The sequence below is a fragment of the Leptopilina boulardi genome, unplaced genomic scaffold (genome assembly GCF_019393585.1).
Source record: "Leptopilina boulardi isolate dan_hultmark-lab unplaced genomic scaffold, ZJU_Lbou_2.1 LbouV2_173, whole genome shotgun sequence".
Taxonomy (NCBI): Eukaryota; Metazoa; Arthropoda; class Insecta; order Hymenoptera; family Figitidae; genus Leptopilina; species Leptopilina boulardi.
The window spans coordinates 297,733-318,945 of NW_026137722.1; the positions used below are offsets into that span (position 1 = coordinate 297,733).

General features: G+C 28.1%; 2 protein-coding genes across 2 annotated transcripts in view; one reads left to right on the forward strand and one right to left on the reverse strand.

The window, feature by feature from the left end:
• Positions 1–21,213, forward strand: part of LOC127277674 (leucine-rich repeat LGI family member 3-like) — a 380,758-nt gene that overhangs the window by 215,895 nt on the left and 143,650 nt on the right. The gene's annotated exons all lie outside the window — the stretch shown is intronic.
• LOC127277681 (glutamic acid-rich protein-like) lies at positions 10,534–15,786 on the reverse strand. The gene is made up of 6 exons (XM_051298978.1): positions 15,636–15,786; positions 14,260–14,474; positions 13,046–13,274; positions 12,500–12,603; positions 12,160–12,448; positions 10,534–10,625 (listed from the first exon to the last, which is right to left on the reverse strand). The coding sequence occupies exons 1-6, from the start codon at positions 15,784–15,786 to the stop codon at positions 10,534–10,536; spliced, it is 1,080 nt and encodes a 359-aa protein (XP_051154935.1).

Consider the following 21,213-nt stretch of genomic DNA (forward strand, 5'->3'; position numbering starts at 1 on the left):
TCAGGGATCTACATTACCGACTGCTGATAATGCAGAAATCTACATTACCGACTGACGATAATACCGACCGACAGTGGCGCCATCTAGTGACAGCCGGCAGAACTAATATCTACATTACCGACTGTGGGTAAATACCGACCAGCGGTAAGCGACAGTGGCGCCATCTAGCGGCAGCCTTAGGTACTAATTCCTGAGAGTGACATAGTTATACTACTCATTGTTTAATTGTTTAAACAATTTATTGTTATTTATATTAACTTTTTTTGCAGTGGACCTAGAAAGATGCAATTTTTTCGAAAAAAAACGATTTATTTCCTTTCTATCTCGTAGCTATCAAATCCAATCGGACATGCTATATTTTTTTTTCTGTAATCTAGACCGGAAAATACGTATGTGTACTAAATTGCAGTTTTTCATATAGCAAAATGTGTAAGTTAAGGGGGGGCAGGGTCATTTTTTGAAATTTGTTTGAAAAAAACCAAATTCTTTTCTTTCTAGCTCGTAGCCATCAAATCCAGTCTATCTCGCTATTTTTTTCCTGCAAGCTACACGAAAAATTACGTATGTGTACTAAATTGCAGTTCTTCATATACCAAAATGTAGAAGTTAAGGGGGGGACAAGGTCATTTTTTGCAATTTTTTCGGTCTCGCTATATTTTCCTGTAATTTTCACGTAAAAATACATGTATGTACCAAATTTCAGCTCTCTATATCAAATACCGTAGCCGCAAGGGGGGGGGAACACATAGCTGGAACGGACGCAAGAGTCTTTTCATAAAGGTTCCGTCCGTACATTGAAGGTGTACGGAACCCTAATATTTAACCAATAATACATTTAAAAAGCCCTATAATTTGTCAAATTATGGTATTGCAAAATTACTTTTAAAAAATTCAAGGTATCACAGTGAGCGATAACATAAAGTTTAATAGTTCTAGAAATATGCCCGTATGTAGGTTGAGCCGGGTTTTGTTTTTTGGGAAAATTTTTAAACAAAAAACATTCAACAATCAGTTTTATATGCCGTTCAAAAAGTACTGTCCAGAGCTATAACACTTATCAAATATAAAAAATTTACGGATGATTTTTCGAATATGGTATTTTTGTCCAAAAAATAATTTAACATCCAAGGTGAGCACACCTAATATGACATATTTTTATCAGAGTTGGTCCAGAATTTTTGAAACAAATCACCTAAAATAAATTTTTTTTTAAATAATTTTTTTTACTCTTTATAGGGTCAAAAAAGTCAAAGAAAAAAGTCCTGAAATTTTTATTGAAAAATAATTTTTTTGTTATTGTTATTAATAATTTAATTTTTAAGTAGTCTTCAATAAAAAAATTTTTCTCGAGTTCCAGTTGACCGATTTAAAATCAAGAAAAAAAAATTTTTTAATTTGTTTAGTTTTCTAAAAATTAAGGTTAAAGTGTCGAAAATGGCTTTTTGACACTTTTTGAAGTAATATAAAACGAAAACGTGAGGGCATAGAAAGCTTTAATAGGGCTCAAAATAAATGTTAAACCTTCAACCTTCATGCACTAATTGGGGGGAGCGTGTATTTAACTCCTAATGTATCATTGAGTTTCTAGTTCAAATCTTTAGGAATGTATGCTTGATTAAAAAATCGTATTTGCTTGAAACTTGTTACTTAGCAGTTTTTTGGTTTTCTGATTACAAATTTGAGGTTAGGTTTTAATAATTCAACATGACGGATCGAAAATGGCAAACGAAAAATTTTAAAACCGTTTAAATTCTCTTGAATCTTGTTACTCGGGAGTTTTTGGGGTCCCTGATTACTAATTAAAAGTCAGATTTTCGAAATTTAAAATTGCGGATACAATATGGCGGACAGATTTCTTAAAAACCGTTTAAATTCTTTTGAGTTTTGCTACTCGGTGGTATTTAGGGTCGTAGATTACGAATTTGAAGCCATATTAGTAGTAAGGCTAGAGGGATACTGCCCCAGGTTCTGATCTCGGCTAAGTTACCCCCAGTCGGTAAGGTAGATTCCTACTTTATCAGCAGCTGGTAAGTGAGAGCTACCCATCCCTGTTTTACCGACCAAATTAGTTGAGCGGACACCCAACAGATGGCGCCACTGTCGATTAGGTCAATTGTGCTATAAGAATTTTTAAATTTTGGCGGTACAATGTTTATTGGTAATAGATGCTCTGCTTTACCGACCAAATTAGCTGGTCAAACACTTAATAGATGGAACTACTTTACTTTATTGATTATTTACCATCAAGTTAATAAAAAAATTATATATTAAGTAAGCCTCTCTTCTGATTGGCTATTACAATCACCAATCATGATACTTTTTTAACAACGCCGCTGATTGGTGTATATTGGATAATACGATCATGAATTATTAAACAGTATGCAGCTGTATTATTGGGAAAATTATCACTAGCTTCAAATTCCAGGCGTACATCTACAGATGACTGTTTTAAAAATTCGTTTTATTTTGAACAATCTATGACAGCTAGTGGTACATAATCTTTAAAGTTATTTCTGTTTAGCAAAGGCTCAGGTTCTTTTCCATGGTATGATGATTGAAAATTACAATACATATCATAAAGAATAGAAAATTGACCTTGATTAAAATTTAAATTCAAATTACCATATGGATAGTATTCTGACATTGTGACTCGTTTATATAGTTTCCACCAGTTTTTGTATGAAATATAATACCCATTACACTGATTTAACGTGTAATCGAATTGTTATAGTTTCACCTCGAAAATTTATTAAATCTCCGTCTTGATCGATGATTCGTAGTTGAATATTATGTATAGTCTTTACGGCAACTGGAAGGTAAATGACGTGTGATGGTACTTCCACTATCTTATATCCTGCAGGAACAACTGGAAAAAATTCATGAATTGTGTGTACCTTTTTATTGTTAATGTATGCACCAGTAGTAATATTACATTCAATTCTAATAGCATTTATTTTGAGAATGGCTACTGGTAAGTCTTCAATTTCATAACTACCAGGGGGTATAGTAATTACTTGATTATCAATATATAATTTATTTTTACCCTCATCAATATTAGGAATTGAATTGAAAGTTAACAATTCAACTAAGCCAAGTACATAATTTCTATTAGGCAATAGTTCTATTGGAGGAAAATATTCAGCCTCCCTAATAGATGAATTGCCAGAGATAGTTAATGTAAACGATTCATCCATGATGATGATTTTTTATAAACTGATTAGGTTATATAAATACCATCATTTATATAGAATATATTTTTGTATGATTTCAAGTTGTCCACATAAAAACTTAAGACATAAATGACCACAATGAAAAGTATTATAATCTTGATAATTTTTATGATTGTATTGTATTAGAGTATTATAACCTAAATAACTAACAAGTTCAAATGGTGGTTGAAGATTACCAAACTGTCAAAGTATTCAGCTTTATTATTAACTTTTTCATATGCAACCCAATGGATTCCAGAACCATCTTTATCATCTAAATTAATAATAGCTGATTCATTTTTTCGCGGCCCTGTTATCGGCAATTCATTTCGCATAAAAACCCCTCTAAAGTTAGAAATTTTCTAGTCTTTAACATACTTGAGCAACTCAAAGTCAGTTAGTGCTCGTTTAGGAACTATCAAAAAAAAATTTTTTTGAACACTTTTTTATTCCTTGTCCTCTTTGATAAGGTTTTAAATGAAGGCCTGATAGGACTGATCCTTGTCGATAGGGTTTCAAATGTAGACCTTTACCAAGTGCAATATCTTCCATTGCTTTATTATGTCGATGAGCTTCTTTTAATTTATCTTTTGCTGCACTTGCACTATTTACAGCTTTTGATACACCTGCTACACCTCCAGTAAGTGTTCCAAGGGCGCTTAATCCAGCAAAAATTGGAATTAATGGTAGTAAACCACCAATTTTTGAAGGTACAGGCAAGATTCTCGGTGCTACAATTTTTTTTCTATATTGGAATCGTTGGCTGTAACACGTTCCCACGCCTTCTCAGCTAAAACTCTATCAGCAACGTTTCTTGCTTCTACGTTTTCTCGATTTTTCGAATATGAGATATCGTGCTCCTTACAAGCGGCGTCCAGAAGATTAATACCCGGATCACCTTTTTGTAGACGTTTTGCTAACTTTGTGCCTGGTCCACAATATTGATAACCAGGCAGATGTAATTCAAATGGTAACTTATTTTTAAGACTATTGACTAAACCTTTCCCTCGGGAGCGATGATAAATAATCATACCTTACTCTATGAAAGTTTAAAATAGAATGACAGAAAGGTTATATAAGCTCTGCATTTATACCTTTTACAACAGTCTACATCAGGATGCGATTCAAAGAACAACCTAATAAGCTGCCAGTCGTAAATCTGGACTCAATTGTTGAACAACAAGAGAAGAAAGTTAAGCGTCATGGTAGTTTATTATCAGGTAGTATTCGTGCAATTTTCTGTGGCCCATCAAATTGTGGAAAAACAAATGTATTACTGTCTCTAATTCTAGATCCTAATAGTCTCAGATTTGACAACATTTACTTATACTCAAAATCATTACAACAACCAAAATATAAGTTCTTAGAACAAGTTGTGAGTAACGTTAATGGAGTTGAATATTTACCATTTAGTGATCATGAAAAAGTAATTGCTCCTAAAGATGCAAAACAAAATTCAATATTTATTTTTGACGATATTGCTTGTGAAAAGCAAGACAACATAAGGGCATTCTTTTATATGGGTAGACATGTTGACGTTGATGGTTTTTACCTCTGTCAAACATATGCTGGAATTCCTAAACATTTAGTACGTGATAATGTCAATTTATTAGTCCTTTTTCGCCAAGATGAGAAAAATTTAAGACATGTCTATGATGATCATGTTAATACTGACATGACATTTAATCAATTTCGAGAGTTATGTTCAACATGTTGGAATTCAGACAAATATGGCTTTGTAGTAATTGATAAAGATTCGAATTTAAATGATGGAAGATATAGAAAAGGATTCGACAGTTTTCTAGCACTATAAATACACGATAATTTTTAAAATAGTATTAGTGTTGTTTTAAAACTTGAAATATCAACATGTTTCATAAAGAGAAAGAGTATCTACGTCAAATTGCTAAAGCTAGTGAGGCAATTAGACGTATGTTAAAATTAGGAAAAGAAGCTGCTGAAAATGTTTTGAATGAAACTTTTAAGCTAGTAGTTCAACCTTTACAAAAAATTAAAGGAAGAAAATTGAATAAATCGATCACTCCGAGGCAGGCTTTAAAAAATAAAACGATTTCTTTACGTTTCGACAGCGCAGCTGTCCTCTTCAGAAACTACAAATTTTATTAATAATTATAGTTAGATTACATAATATATAGAAAAAATGATTAAAATTAAAGTTTTGTATAATACAATTACCGGAGAGAAACGAAAATCAACATCTATGTCGTTTAGCTGTTGATTTGACACTGGTGAAACAAATATAAATTTTTCGAAGGATATAAAATCAGCTGTGATGAGGTAAATGACCGCCTCAGTCAACAGAAAACAAAATAAGAGAAATGTCAAGGTAAATGAAATTAGATAGAAGAGTTACACAGCCACACAAAAAAAAGTACCCGGGCCGGGGAATGAGACCACCATTTCTTGATGTATTTTGATGCGCTGAACACGAATCTGAAGTCCGTTTAGCACCATCACGTCAGGATTTTGACATAACTTCAAAAAACATAGCTGATTTTAAATGACAGGAGAAATTTTTTAAATATTGGCAGATTTGCTTGAATCTTGTTACTCGGGGGTTTTTGGGGTCGCTGATTACGAAGTTAACGTCAGATTTATAAAATTCAAAATGGCAGATCCAATATGGCGGACGAATTTTTAAAAAGTAGTTGGATTTTTACGAAAATTGGTATCTAGGGGTTTTAGGAGTCGCTGATTAAAAATTTATCGTCAGATTATTCAAATTCAAAATGGCGGATCCAATATGGCGGACGAGTTTTTAAAAAATAGTTGAATTTTTATGTAACTTGGCCGATACTGAGGTTCCGAGTCCCTGCATCGTAATACGTTTCCTACGTGTGTCTGCCATGACGGCATCAAAGCCATTATCCTGGGACTTAGCCGGATAGCGGACAAACTCCGTTGCCCACCGTCACCGCGTGGAGGTGCCCTGGATGCAGACACATGTAGAAACATAAAGATATTTGACCACCGTACTATATCTGCCATTTTACATTTGAATAATCTGACGTTAAATTTGTAATCAGCGACTCCAAAAAAACCCCATGATACCAATTTTTGTAAAAATCCAACTTCTTTTTAAAAATTTGTCCGCCATATTGGATCCGCCATTTTGAATTTGAATAATCTGACGATAAATTTGTAATCAGCGTCTCCCAAAACCCCTAGATACCAATTTTCGTAAAAATCCAACTACTTTTTAAAAATTCGTCCGCCATATTGGATCCGCCATTTTGAATTTTATAATTCTAACGTTAAATTCGTAATCAGCGACCCCAAAAAAACCCGAGTAACAAGATTCAAGCAAATCTGCCAATATTTAAAAAATTTCTCCTGTCATTTAAAATCAGCTATGTTTTTTGAAGTTATGTCAAAATCCTGACGTGATGGAGCTAAACGGACTTCAGATTCGTGTTCAGCGCATCAAAATACATCAAGAAATCGTGGTCTCATTCCCCGGCCCGGGTACTTTTTTTTGTGTGGCTGTGTTATGAATATTTCTTTACTTTTATAAATTGAATATAACGATTATTAAGGTTTTGTATATCATCCTTTTGCTTCCTCGTGGAGGAGGCTATGTAGTCCTTTCGTTTATCAAATTTTTAAAAATGGTGAAAACAAATTTTCCTCTATATAGAAACATGTTATATGAGATCCTGATCAATTGTCCGGATGTATGTATGTGTGTGTGTATGTATGTATGTGTGGATAGTTTTTGTGTACACGATATCTTTAACAGGTTTTAATGGATTTGGGTAAAATTTGGTAGTCTTATTTACACATTTATCTCTCAAAAATGACGAGAGGATTTTTAAAAATACCCCAAAAAAAAATTTTTATCGTCTTTTTTCCAAAAATTTTTTTTTTAATTGAAAACATTTTTAAATCGAAAAATTTAAGGTAATATATAATATAATCGTCTTCTTTATGTCAAGATGAATCGATTGATATATATAAAGTATAGATTTGATTGAAATTTAAAGAATTAATGAAAGTTAAAAAATCAAAAATTCTCATTTTAGCTAAAAAATGATGTGTTTAATTAAATTCAAGTTTATATATGAAATAATTTTATTCCTTGCATTGAAACAAATCAATTAGTATATAGAAAGTATACATTTGAATAAAATTAAAAAAATTAATGAAATTTAAGATATAAAAAAATTAACGTCTTAGCTAAAAAATTGTGTTTTTATTTAAATTCAAGTTTAAACATAAAATAATTGTATTCCATGCATTGAAACGAATCGACTGGTATGTATAAAGTATACATTTGCGTTAAATTAAAACAATTAATGAAAGTTAAAAAATAAAAAATTTACATTTTAACAAAGAAATTTTGTGTTTATTTAAATTCATGTTCAAATATAAAATAATTGTATTCCTTTTTTTAAACTTTCATTAACTCTTTCAATTTAAATAATAATAATAATTTAAATATATATCATACATACCAATCGATTTATTATAATGCAAGGAATACAATAATTTTATGTTTAAACTTGAATTTAAACAAACACAATTTTTTTATGTATATTAATTTCAGTGTTAATGCTTCCTCCATGAGGAAGCAAATTTTTTGCATCATATAATGAGGAAGCAAAATGTTCATGAAATGAACATAAAGGACACCCTACCTGTTTATTGACAAGATTTCTTTGCAAATTAATGTGTATCATCTCTGATATAAAACTTTTTTTGTAGTTACTTCCTCTGTCTAAAATTTTAAAATTGTCCTCGTTTTATATACCAGTCAGTAATAAGTTGATTTTTTTCGTTATAAAAAATTGCTATAATTTATAATTTAATCGATAGAGCAATAAAACTCTCTGACAAAAAATTCCATGCAAAAAACATCGAATTAGTCAAAGAAGTTTTACTTAAAAATAATTACCCCATAGAATTTATAAATAAATATATAATTAAACGTATACATTCTATTGAGTCCAATTTTCAACATTCTTTTAAAGAAAATAACACTGTTTACACAATGATACCAAAGATTTTTTTTTACCCTACGTTCTGAACCTTTATGAAAAAACTTCCTCGTATCAAAAAAATACAGCATTTTATACATTCCTTGTAAAAATAACAACATGAACCACAATTAAGTTACAAAAGGCAAAGACAAAAACATGAAAATACTAATACAGTTTATAAAATAAATTGCAAAAATTGCCCCGCATCTTATGTTGGAAAATCAAAACGAATGGTTGGTGTTCGTATTAAAGAACATATAAGTTCTAAAAATAATGTAATTGCTATACACAATGATATTTACACACACACTTTCGATTGGGACAATTTTAAAATTTTAGACAGAGAAAGTAACTACAAAAAAAGTTTTATATCAGAGATGATACACATTAATTTGCAAAGAAATCCTGTCAATAAAAAAGATGATATACAAAACCTTAATAATAGTTATATTCAATTTCTAAATGAAATGAAATATTCATAACTCTTCTATCTTATTTCATTTACCTTGACATTTCTCTTATTTTGTTTTCTTTTGACTGAGGCGGTCATTTACCTCATCACAGCTGATTTTATATCCTTCGAAAAATTTATATTTGTTTCACCAGTGTCAAATCAACAGCTAAACGATATAGATGTAAATCGTTTTATTTTTTAAAGCCTGCCTCGGAGTGATCGATTTATTCAATTTTCTTCCTTTAACTAAGAAAACCGAGTGATAAATTCAATTATTTATATTCACAAAAAATTATTAACTTGACAGATTATAAACATAAAAATGTTAAAATGAAAAGAAAAAAGATATTGAAAATAAAGCTGAATCAGATGATGATGATAGTGATGATGATATAAATTATATGAGTACTGATGATGGTGAAACACTAAAACCCGGATCTGACATTGATAAATTAGTTAGTAAATATATATTCTTGATAAAACATAATAGAAAACAATGTTTGTATATGATATATGGAGTACGCAAAGCTAATGATGGTTCCCTTATGATTGGTAATAAAACCATAATCTTTAAAAATCACATTGTAGATATTGAAGATAAACGTTTTAAAATTACCTCTGGGTTATTAAAACTTTTATTTAAAAACAAACCTGAAAAATCATACATTAGTGAACATGATATGAATAATTATAAACAAATTCTTACCACCTCAAATGCACATAAAAAAAACTATAGTTCCTCTAACTCTATTCATAGAGATAGTAGTTTTAAATACATCAATATTATATCAAAATTATTTCCTTCTACAAAAGAGTCATCTATAAGTGGTAGTTCACTACCTAAATTTATGATTGCGAATAAAAGTTTTAATCCAGATTATATTTATTGGGATGATCCAAATGAATTGGTTGATCGTCTTCGACTACTTATGGCCTCTCAAGGAGCTGGCAATACTAGTCATAATAATGAAATTATGTCAATTATTGAGGAATTACGTGAGGCTAAAATCATATATTAAGGTGTGCTTTAGTAAATGTCATTCATTTCAATAATGAGCATTGATCTGTTCGGACATCCTCTCAGTCAAGAAGGAACAGTAATAGCAAGATGTGGACCTACTGGAGTTGGATTTAAAGTTAATTCAAGTGGACACTTTGATATAGATAATAAAAGACTTTGTAACGTTAAGGACGCTGAAGAACTGCATGATGCAGTAAATTTAAGACTTGCACAAAACATTGTAAAAAACGAAATAAAAACTATTTTCTAAGTTACGTCATCATTAAGATCATCTATTGATGACTTGAATCTTTTTATGCAAATTATTGAAGACAGAGTTAACGAAAAACTAAAACAAATTGAATCACAGCAAAATTTATTAAAGAATAATGGCTGATAAAAAGTTAACAGTAGTAACTGAACTTCATACACAGGCTAGAAAAAATTTCCATCGCCGTCGCGTAGAAATGCGTGATATTGATGACACCTGGCAAGCAGATTTAGTTGTGTAACGTCGTAACTTAATAATTAATTTATTAATATTAAATTAATATTAAATTAATCTTCTTTTTATTTTTAAATTCCAATTGTCTTGGACTCGCTTTATTTCCGACAGCAAGTCCAAGACCCGCGCTATCGCCATGGAATTTCATGCGTCAGCATCCCCGGTATAACGAATTATATACCTATTGCTCTTTTATAATTGCGAAACATTCAGTAAACTCTATTTCGAAATAAAATTCTTTCTTTTAACCCTTGAATTCAACATGGGTCATTGACATTACCCTGCATTATTATTATTATTAAAATTATATTTGATATTCAATGACCTGTTCCCAAATAATAAACATCGGAGTAAATCCGGATAACTTACGCAGCGTCGCGGGTCATCGGATATCCATAGACATCCTCGCGGAATGGATATAAAGTTAATACAAGAACATGAAATTGTAAAAATATGTCTTTGTATTAACTATTTTATTATTATAATTTTAGATATACAAATGAGTATACTAGATTAGAACAGGTACAAAATTTGGAATTAATCGAACGAAAATTTGGAAATTAAAAATTACGGCATCGAAATTAAAATAATACTAGCTAAAAGAAACGCGCGTAAACGCGCGAGATATCTGCAATTTTTTATGAAAAATTAAAAATTTATTTTTATTTGACGGACACTTTTTGGAATTTTGATCTCACAAAAATAATAATATTATTTTTGTAATCGTTACTGTATTACTATTTCAACATTATGGTGTTATAATAATATAATACCTATTATTGCCCAGTCAATACGACCTTTAAATTTTGTACTCAAATAAAGATTATACAATGCTACGATCGTCGAATTGTCAGCAATACATTTAAATGACCCATCTCAGGATCTATGCAGGGTGAATTCCTATTTTGTTTACCACAAGGCCCATGAACTTAAAATCGCTTTACAATGTTAAAAAGTTCTGGATTCTTTATTTCGTCTGTGATTTCAGCACATATCATTTTATTTAAAGTTTCTGAATCGCAAATTTGTGTACGTAAACAAATAGTTAAACGCACATGTGTCAATCCATGCTTTTTTCTTCTCTATGAAAGACGATACATATAAAATTGTAAATGAATAAAATTACAAGTACCTTGAGTATGCTTAAGGTTAACAGTCCATCCAGGATCACCATAAGGAAACATTGTAGGATATGTCATAGGATCAAAATTTTCCCTAACAATAAGACGAGAAATTATTTTCTTATTATTTTCTGTTCCCGCGTGGAAATGGTTTGTGTGGGTTGACCATTGGTTAAAATTTTTGTATGATTTTGCCTGTTGTTTAGCCACATTGGACCAAGTATGGGGTTTGTCCAAATCCCATAGTTGAACTATGGACAAGTTTTCTTCTGACTTCGACATTTTTGAACTTTGAACTATGGGCTAAATTTCGCCCATACTATGGCAATGTCATAAAATCAATTTTAAGTAAATTATACATTTATTAACATAAAATTTTTCAAATTTGTCATTATAGTGATAATCTAACTCCCGTTTTAAGAGTATATACTTCTCAAATTGAAATGTTTTCAAGTTTTTATATTTTATATTTGATCCCATTGAATCAAAAATGTTACAATAAAAAACTACTATTAATGATAATAATTTTATTTTTTTAATATTATATATTATATGTATTAAAAAATATTTCATATATAATATTATAAGTGCAACAATAATAATAACAATTCATTATAAAAATCCCTCCCTTCTCTCTCACTCTCTCTTTCAATCTCTCGTATTTTTTGAAGTGTCTATTTTAATATAGTGTGATGATTAATGATAGAAAATTGATACGTATGAATTTAGTTAATTTAAATAAAGAATATTTTAATTATTTATTTTAAAAATAATTAATATTTATATTAATATATTAAATATATTGATTTATTTAAAGGAAAAAAACTTCTCTAATATTTTTTTTTTTTTGTTGTGGCTCTTCAAGCTCACTATCCATTTCATCTTGACTATCGTCTTCTTGCTCGCTATCTTCTTCTTTACCACTATCTTCTTCTTGCTCGCTACTCTCTTCTTGCTCACTATTCTCTTCGTCACTATCTTCTTCTTGCTCGCTATTTTCTTTTTTGTCACCATCTTCTTCTTGCTCACTATCCACTTCTTGTTCATTATTATTATCTTCTTGTTCATCCTCTGTTCGTTCTCCATTTTCTTCATTATGACTTTTCTCTTTCTCATAACTATTTTCCTCATTCGAATTTTTCTTTTCTTTCTTCCTGTCCTTTTTAGTGACAATACTTTTATTCCTTTTTTTATTTCCCCCTGAATTAACATTTTCTTTTTTTAATTTAGGATTTCTTAATGTTCCACATTGATAGTTGAGGACAGTTGTAAATTCGAATTCGGAAAAATTCTTATTTCTCGCTTGTACGTATTCTGTGTATAAAATAATCAAACAGTTTTAGTATTTATATCCAGTAATAAGATTATGTTTAAAAATATTTTCAGGATGGTTTTATGTCTAACGCGATCAAAGATTGAAGTGAAAGTAGTTTAATGTTAAAAGATTGACTTCACAGTAAAATATAAGGTATTAAAAAGCATTGCAAATTAAATTAATACCATAAAAAATTAAAATAATCCATTTTTTAGATTAAAATTTTTTTTCAATAATTAAAAAATTATTTAAATTTAAAAAACCTTTTTTCGAATGTAATTTTAATCTTCAGATGGATTATTTTAATCTTCGATGGAATAAAGCGTTGCTTCTTATTTTAATCAATTTTGGTATTAGAATAATACCCCCTAATTTACTGTGTTATTTTGATATTAGATAAAATAGAGTTAGGTATATATATATATATATATACATACTAACTGAAAACATCAATCCTTATTTCTTCAGGAATTGCGTTTCCTTTTTTGCCTTGTGCTGTCATGGTTTTTAATTTTTCTGCTCCCACCAGTTCCAGCATAAGTTTACGAGTTAATTCTCGAGGATTACTTTTGAATCGTTTCAATAAAAATAGTTTATTTTTGTTTATAAGAACTTTTGATCCCTCAAACAAATAGGTCATATTAGATCCATCCATATCATGCTCCACTATCTGTTATATAGCGAAATAAGTTATTTGATGAAAACGTGTATGTATATTTATATAATAAGTTTTATATGAATACGCATACGTATACGTATATGTATACTTATACATATAATAAAAATTTTAATATGACAACTTACACGAGATGCTCCTTTATTATTTTTATTCAACCCTTTTTTAGCATAAATACATAGGGTTTCACAAAAATGGACAATTTCTGGTGTAACTGTAAAAAATTGTAATGTTAAGTTCGCTAAATTTAAACCTTGTATTTTTATATCAATATCAGTAATGCGAATTACTATTATTACATTTTTTCATAAGATAAATTTTAAGTAAACACAATTTCTTTTCTTTGCGTTATGAATATATACATTTTAATTATAAATAAAGATTTATATATAAAAATTACAGTTGCTATATATATATATATATATATATATATATATATATATATAAACATGACATTTACCACTTTTTTCTGTTACTATTTATTAGCCTTTTTTAAATTAAATATAAGTTTTTTAAATTAATTCATTATTTCTTACTTTTTGGAAACATAGCATCAAAGATTGATTTATTAAATTCCTCATTCTGGGTGGAGCTGTCATAATTTTTTTCACTTTTGTATCCTAATATGTTAAATTTTTTATACATCCGTTCTTAATAGTAATAATTTTTTTTAATTTATATAGGTACAAAGTTAATATTTTATTATTATAATTAATAATATTAACTTAATAAAACTAAATGCAAAATATGTAAAAAACAATAAACTCTTTATCAATTTTAAAATTGTTTAGTTTCTTAAACAAAATAATCTTCTTGATACACTAATAAAAAAAGTAACTATTTAACAAATTTAAAATAGTTTAATTGAAAAGTTATTATTTTGGTTATACTATTAGACACAAAAGATAATTTAAAATAATTCAAAAAGTATTTTTTTATTACTTGGAGATGAACGCAATTTTGAGATTAATTTTTCTACTTTTCCATGTGTTTCCACTTCACTCTTTTCCTTTAATGATAAAACAGCTTTGTTTGCTTTCGATTGGCTTTCCAATTTTGTATCATTATATTTTTTCATTGGTGCTGACTTTGTAAATTTATTATCAAATTGATCTTTTTCTTTTCTATGGTTGTTAATTTTTGTAGTATTTATCTCACTCCCATTTTTCTTAACTTTTTTCTCATCCACATCCTCTGTATAATTTATAATAAAATTTCCAAAAATTTAATAGAATTTTCACCATAATACAATAAATAATTTTTAATTAATGATTAAATATAACTTGAAAATTTTTTTTTTACATTTACCACAAATTAACGCAAAATTAGAGATTTCTTTTCCTATTATGTTTTTCGTACGCTCTCTCATTTTCTTTTTCAATATCGAATGAGCTATGTCACTTTCAGATTGTATTTTTGATTTTATATCTTGTTGTATTGTTTCTTGATTTTTTTTTATACAATTTTCATTAATGTCAATTTCATCTAAATTGATAGTGTAAATAAAAATTTTAGAGATTATTTTAAATTATTTACTTTATAATTTCAAGTGGATTATTATTTTAATAGAATGATTAAGTAATCATAATTAAAATTTTTAAAAAATCAAATTGTATCTTAAATAAGATTACATGAAAATATAACCAATGATATTGTTTCTTTCTAAAATAAATTAAACAATAAATTAACCTTTAACTGGAACTGTAAGTTTCTCTTCGTTTGCAGCACATTTATTTTTTGTGTTGTCATTTTTATTATCTTCATTTGCAATAATATTGTCTGTAAATATTTTATGAATTTGTTTATTGAAAAATTTAATTAAATATTTAAAAGAAGAATTATTTGTTACTTTTTTATAATAACAAATTTTTTTAAGTGTTAATAATTTAAAATTTAAATTACATAAATAGTTTAATTTACCGCAGATTGGAAGTAATTCAGATAATTTTTTTTCTAAAACTGTTTTAGATTGAGCTCTCATTTTTGTTTTATATTTTAAATGAGCTTTTTCATTTGCTGATTTACGTTTTAATTTTTTAACTTTATTATTATCCTTTTTATTTATTATTATAGTCCCATCTTTGTTTATATTTTTACTTATTTTTTCTAAGTATATTTTTGACTCTAAAAGATAAAAAAAATTTACTTCATACAATAAGTGTTTTTTCGACTTAAAAAATAATGTGTTATTTAAATATGTATTTGATAAAGTTTTAGGTTAAAAGCAATCAAAGAATATTAAATTCAAATTTTTAAAAAATTGTACTTTTAAAAAAAATTATATTAATAAAATATTTTTTTAAAGATAATGTAAAGTTAATATCAATTAAAATATTTAAAATGTATTATTTTTACCACTCCTGCGAAGAAGAGTAGCTTGAAAAACTCCTTTATTAGGATAATCAATTTCAACAATTTCTCCTTCGTTAATTAATTTTACATTTTCTGCTTGCTCCATAATTGTAATTTCGTTTGGCTTCTCAACCCATTGGACAAGAATATACATTTTTTTCGACATTTTAAAAAACTTTAGAAAAAATGTCAACTTAATGTTTTTAATAAAAAGATTTGTGTACCAGATACTGTTACTAAGGGCAACGTTACAATAAAAGTTTAAACGTCACTTTGAATTTTCAATTACTTTTGTTTCAATGTTTATCAATTAGCCTTATGTCATATGAAATCTACATTTTTTCAAAGGTTAAAATTTTCTTTATCTGAAGTTTTATTTTGAATTGATCAAGTTAAATACAGTTTGATATTTTTAAATATTCTGTTACTAAAAATGCCCCGAGTTCAAGACTTTGAATTAATGAGCAGAAAAACTCAAATGCGCATTGCCAACGATTTGACAGAAGATTCAGATTTTTCAGATGTTCCAAATTCTGTAAATGTATGTGAAATTTTAGAAAACGAATGTTTTGTCTGTTTTAAAAAAGTAAATTGTAATTTTTTTTATTAGACCGATACTATCGAAGACAGTGATGTCTCTATGAGAAGCAATTCTAATGCCAGTATTTATAGTATTTTAAGCGCAGTAATAGACGAAGGTATTATATAAGATAAATATTTTCGTTTTTTATAAATATACACATAAAAAATTATTATTAAAAATCCAATTTACAAAAACATTAGCGTTAATGAAAAATTAATCAAATATGTCTTTAAATTGATTTTATTTTGATTCAACTAATGCGTTATATGCACAGAAAAAAGACCGTGAAATATTCATTTAATTATTCTGATAAAAAACAACATAGCAATTATTTTTGTTATTTTGCTCAAGTAAAAATAATCGCTAACTACACAATTATAACCTATTACTACTTTCTTGAAAAATTAAAAGTGCAATTTTGTTTGATGAAATCTAAATTTTTATTACCTTCATAAAAATCTAATTGACAAAAATTTGTTAAATTGATTATCGTTTCGATTAAATTTATTTTTTTTATCATATAAGCTTGAATTTTTGTTCGAATGGAAATATAATATAAAATTCTACTTATCGAAATATTTACTCTACACTGAAGAAATTTATTCTAAAACACTGAATACTTTATACTTAAATTCAGTCTATATTTTACTCTTGAAATAAGGATATATTCTTAATATTTAGTATATCTTAATTATTAAGATAATAAATTAATACTACGAATATAATTTTTTAAAGAATAGTATACTGAATTGGAGTATACAATATTCTAAAATAAGTTCCCAATAATAATAATAATAATTTTAGAATAATTTTTTTTCTATATTAAAGAACATAGAAAATATAGACTATAAAAAAAATTTATTTTTCTAATATCAACTCAATATATTTTTAGGCAGTGAGAATGAAGAACAAAACTCAGATACTGAAATTGATTTTTCTTCTGACAGTAGTACTGATTATGATTCGATTGTTGATTCTGATGAGGCTGATGTAGATTATGATGATAATAACTCCGAAGATAACATTGCTGCTGAAGATCCAAATAATTTTGAAAACGATAATGTGGAAGAAGATGTTCCATTGTACGAAGGATCTCCCCTCAAAGTGACAGAGAGCATACTATGTATTCTCGCTCTCGTCTTAAAATTTTCCTTATCAGGTGCAATTCTTGCTGGTATTTTGGAACTAATAGCTTTACATTGTCCCGAACCAAATTTTTGCCGAACTACTATATATACATTTAAACAATATTTTGAGGATTTGCATACACCGGTTACAAGACATTATTATTGTCCAATATGCTTAACACCTCTTGAGCTCAAAGTTGCACAATGTCCTCAATGTTTGGAAAATATAGATTGCAATTATTTTCTATTCATGTCTGTGATTGATGATGAGGAGTTGCTTCGATTTCGTAATGGCATTGATATGCAATTGCCAGATAATAACGATTTTGTAAATGTTAAAGGTATGATCATTTGTGGCTCCTGCGACCTTCCTGCGAAAGCATTGTTCTTGAACATGAAGCAATACAATGGGAAGTTTGGGTGCCACAAATGTAAAGATGAAGGAATAAGATTAGGGAATCGGCAAGTATATCCTTACAGAAGGAATATGCATCTACGGAATGAGGAAGAGACACTTCAACACGCGGAAAATTTAAGTTATGGGGTGAAAGGTCGAACTATTTTGTCTACCTTAGTTTATAAGTGGATAACAACCACAGCATTAGACTCCATGCATATGGTTTTTATAGGGGTGTTAAAGGCATTAATGGCCTTTTGGTTTGATCCTCAGTTTGCTGGTGAACGTTTCTCTATTTTTGAAGCTGTTACTGTTGCTGATGAAAGAATTGCTTCCCTTCGTCCACCAAACTTTATTCAGAGACGATTACTGTCAATAAAAAATCACATTAAATTATGGAAAGCATCAATGTATAAAACGTTCTTTTTTTATTATTCGCTTCCAATATTAGAAGATTTACTACCTCAAGAATATTTTCAACATTTGCAATTATTAGTAGGTGCAATATTCTTACTTTGTCAACAAAGCATTTCTCAAGAAATGTAAGATAATGCTTTCCGAATGCTCCACGAATTTGTTTCAAGGTTTGAACACCTTTACGACTTAGAAAACATGACATGCAACGTTCATTCGCTTTTGCATTTAGTTCCGATCGTTAAACTGTTAGGTCCTCTTTTTGTTTATCATTGTTTTACTTTTGAAAATATTAATGGAATTCTAAAAAACTTAATTCACGGAAGTAACGGCGCACAGCTTCAAATATATTTTGGAGCCTCTTTGTTTATAAATACATTTACTTTGCACAATGAATTATTGGATGTAGAAAGTAAGTCTTACGAATTTTGCAAAAAATATTTATCTCCAACCAAGAAAATGAAACTTCAAGCTACAGGACAATCTTTGTATATAGCAGGTGGACTTTCCAGATTACGCCTTAATAATGAAATTTTATTAGTTCTTATTGATAAAGGTATTAACGGTAGTAAGCATGTCATTTTTAAAAAATTATTTAAAAATAAGGTTTTGTATACATCTGAAATATATACTAGGGCTAAATGTACAAATTCTAGTTTCGTAAAATATATGGACAATAATATATTAAATTTTGGGCAAATACAACTCTTTCTAAAAGTTCTGCACTGTCAGTGTAGGAGACGCTGTCAGTGTCAAGCCGACTATTATGTAGTTATAAAAAGGTTTACAACCACTCTCGCTTACCCTTCGACTGCGATGCCAGAAATAAGTATAAATTTTATACATCGAATAGAAAATGTTTCAAATGAAATTTATGTTTTAGATTTAAATTGTTTGAAAGCCGTATGCTTTAAATGCGAAATTAAACTCGAAAATCAAAATATTGTTACGTTTATTGCCGAACCGGTTAATATGATTGAATTCGAATAAGTTTTTACAATTATTTTAAATAATTTTAAATAATTGTAATTTTCATGAAAAACATACTTTACTACTGTTTCACCCAGAAATTCTTTTAAAATACTTCAGATTTTGAGAAAATTATAACAAAAATGTTAAAATCTAAAGAATTTTTTTTCTATATGATTTCAAATTTATAAATAGCAAATAATTATAAAAAATTATAATATACAATAATATATATCTACACGAGTAATATTTCTTTTTTATTAAAAAATATTAATGAAGTTATAGAGTTAGAAAAATAAATTTTTTTTTAGTTTTCTAAATGAAAATTACTTAGAAAATAAGTACAAAATGTAATTAGTAATTGAAATGTTTGAAAAGACGAAATAAAAAATTTAACTTCAAAATGTCATAATTTTTTGAAAAGGTTAATAACTACTTCAAAACTTTGTAATTTTTTTTACTAGTGATCATCTATTAATTTTGCGTAATTTCAACAAACTGTTCATTATCTGAACATTCGAACTTTTCCATGTTTATTTATAATTAATTTTATTAAAATGGTATTTTTGGTTCCCCACTGATTGGCAAAATTTTAGTCCAATTGCAAAATTTGAAAAATTTTATGTTAATAAATGTATAATTTACTTAAAATTGATTTTTTGACATTGCCACAGTATGGGCGAAATTTAGCCCATAGTTCAAAGTTCAAAAATGTAGAAGTCAGAAGAAAATTTGTCCATAGTTCAACTATGGGATTTGGACAAACCCCACACTTGGTCCAATGTGGCTAAACAACAGGCAAAATCTTACAAAAATTTTAACCAATGGTCAACCCACACAAACCATTTCCACGCGGGTTGTGCATACTGAATTTACATCAACATGTAAATCCCTCTTCAATTTCTGTAGATAATTTCTTCATCTTACAGGACAAACTTTTTTCTTTGGGTATTTTCTTTTCATTCTCAGTTTCAGTAGACAGAACTCTGTTGTCATTTTTACTGGGAAAAGTCTTTAAAAAATATGAAAGGTTTAGTTCACCATTTTGAACTTCTTTAGCTCGATTTATGAAAAGACAATTCCAATCATTCTCTACAAATCGAAATCCTAATATTAGACATTCTAACTGCCGGAAAATTATTTAATTAATTGTTTTCAAAAAATGATATCAAATGCTTGCTCATTATATTATTATCAGTTTCATAAATTAATCTTTTAATTTACACTGTTAACCAATACAGATGTTGCAAATGCTATTGCATTATACTTTACACTTAACTGTACCAATCGGTTGTTGATCAACATCTACAAAAAATTCTGTTGGTTTAAAAGGGAACAATCTAATTAAATATTCTATTTGGTGAATATTCAAACACCCTGCATTAAGGCTATCAAAAATATAAAGTCTTACTCCATCGTAATAAACACAAATCCAATGACCAGAATTGTTATTACCGCTAAAAACTATTTGAATATGTTTAACTCTTTCTCTAATTGGAACAATTAAATCAAGCATTTGTAAATACAAAGTACTTTCAAAATGAAAAAAGAATTTGAATCATTTTTTGATAATTCTTGAAATTTATACATGTGCATATCATTTAACATTTCATTTACATTTTCAATAATTTTAAAATCTTCATTACTTAAAATAAAATACTCTTCTATGTTCGACATGGTATCCTTCTTCAACTTTCAAACTGTTGATAAAGCCAATTTTCAAAACAAATCGTTTATTTTAGTTTATTGCTTTAAAAAATTTAATTACATGTTTTTCACCTATAAAATATTGCATTAACTATAATTCAGCTAACTAATGCAACAATGATAGTCTTTTATGAACGTGAATTAGCGTTGTTTAATCTTTTTACACATTACATCATTTTCGATAATGATTATTATTGAACTTATTTTCCTCTGCACTTTTTATTAATATTCAAATCAATATTCAACTCACAAACTATTATTTAACCCATAAAACAATTTTAACCCTTAAAACAATATTCAAACCTCTTTCTATCTATTTAAATACTTTTCCAAAAGCCAGCATCCTCTATTCTCAAACAGTCAATATTTTTTTTTCAATATCGA

What these genes read in the sequence shown, in the direction of transcription:
- LOC127277681 (XM_051298978.1), bottom strand. Translation starts at nt 15,786, where the DNA reads ATGTATATTCTTGTCCAATGGGTTGAGAAGCCAAACGAAATTACAATT. An exon ending in AATAAGGATTGATGTTTTCA is followed by an intron (nt 12,604 to 13,045) that starts GTTAGTATGTAT and finishes TTTTATACACAG; the next exon opens with AATACGTACAAGCGAGAAAT. An exon ending in CTAAATTAAAAAAAGAAAAT is followed by an intron (nt 12,449 to 12,499) that starts GTTAATTCAGGG and finishes GTCACTAAAAAG; the next exon opens with GACAGGAAGAAAGAAAAGAA.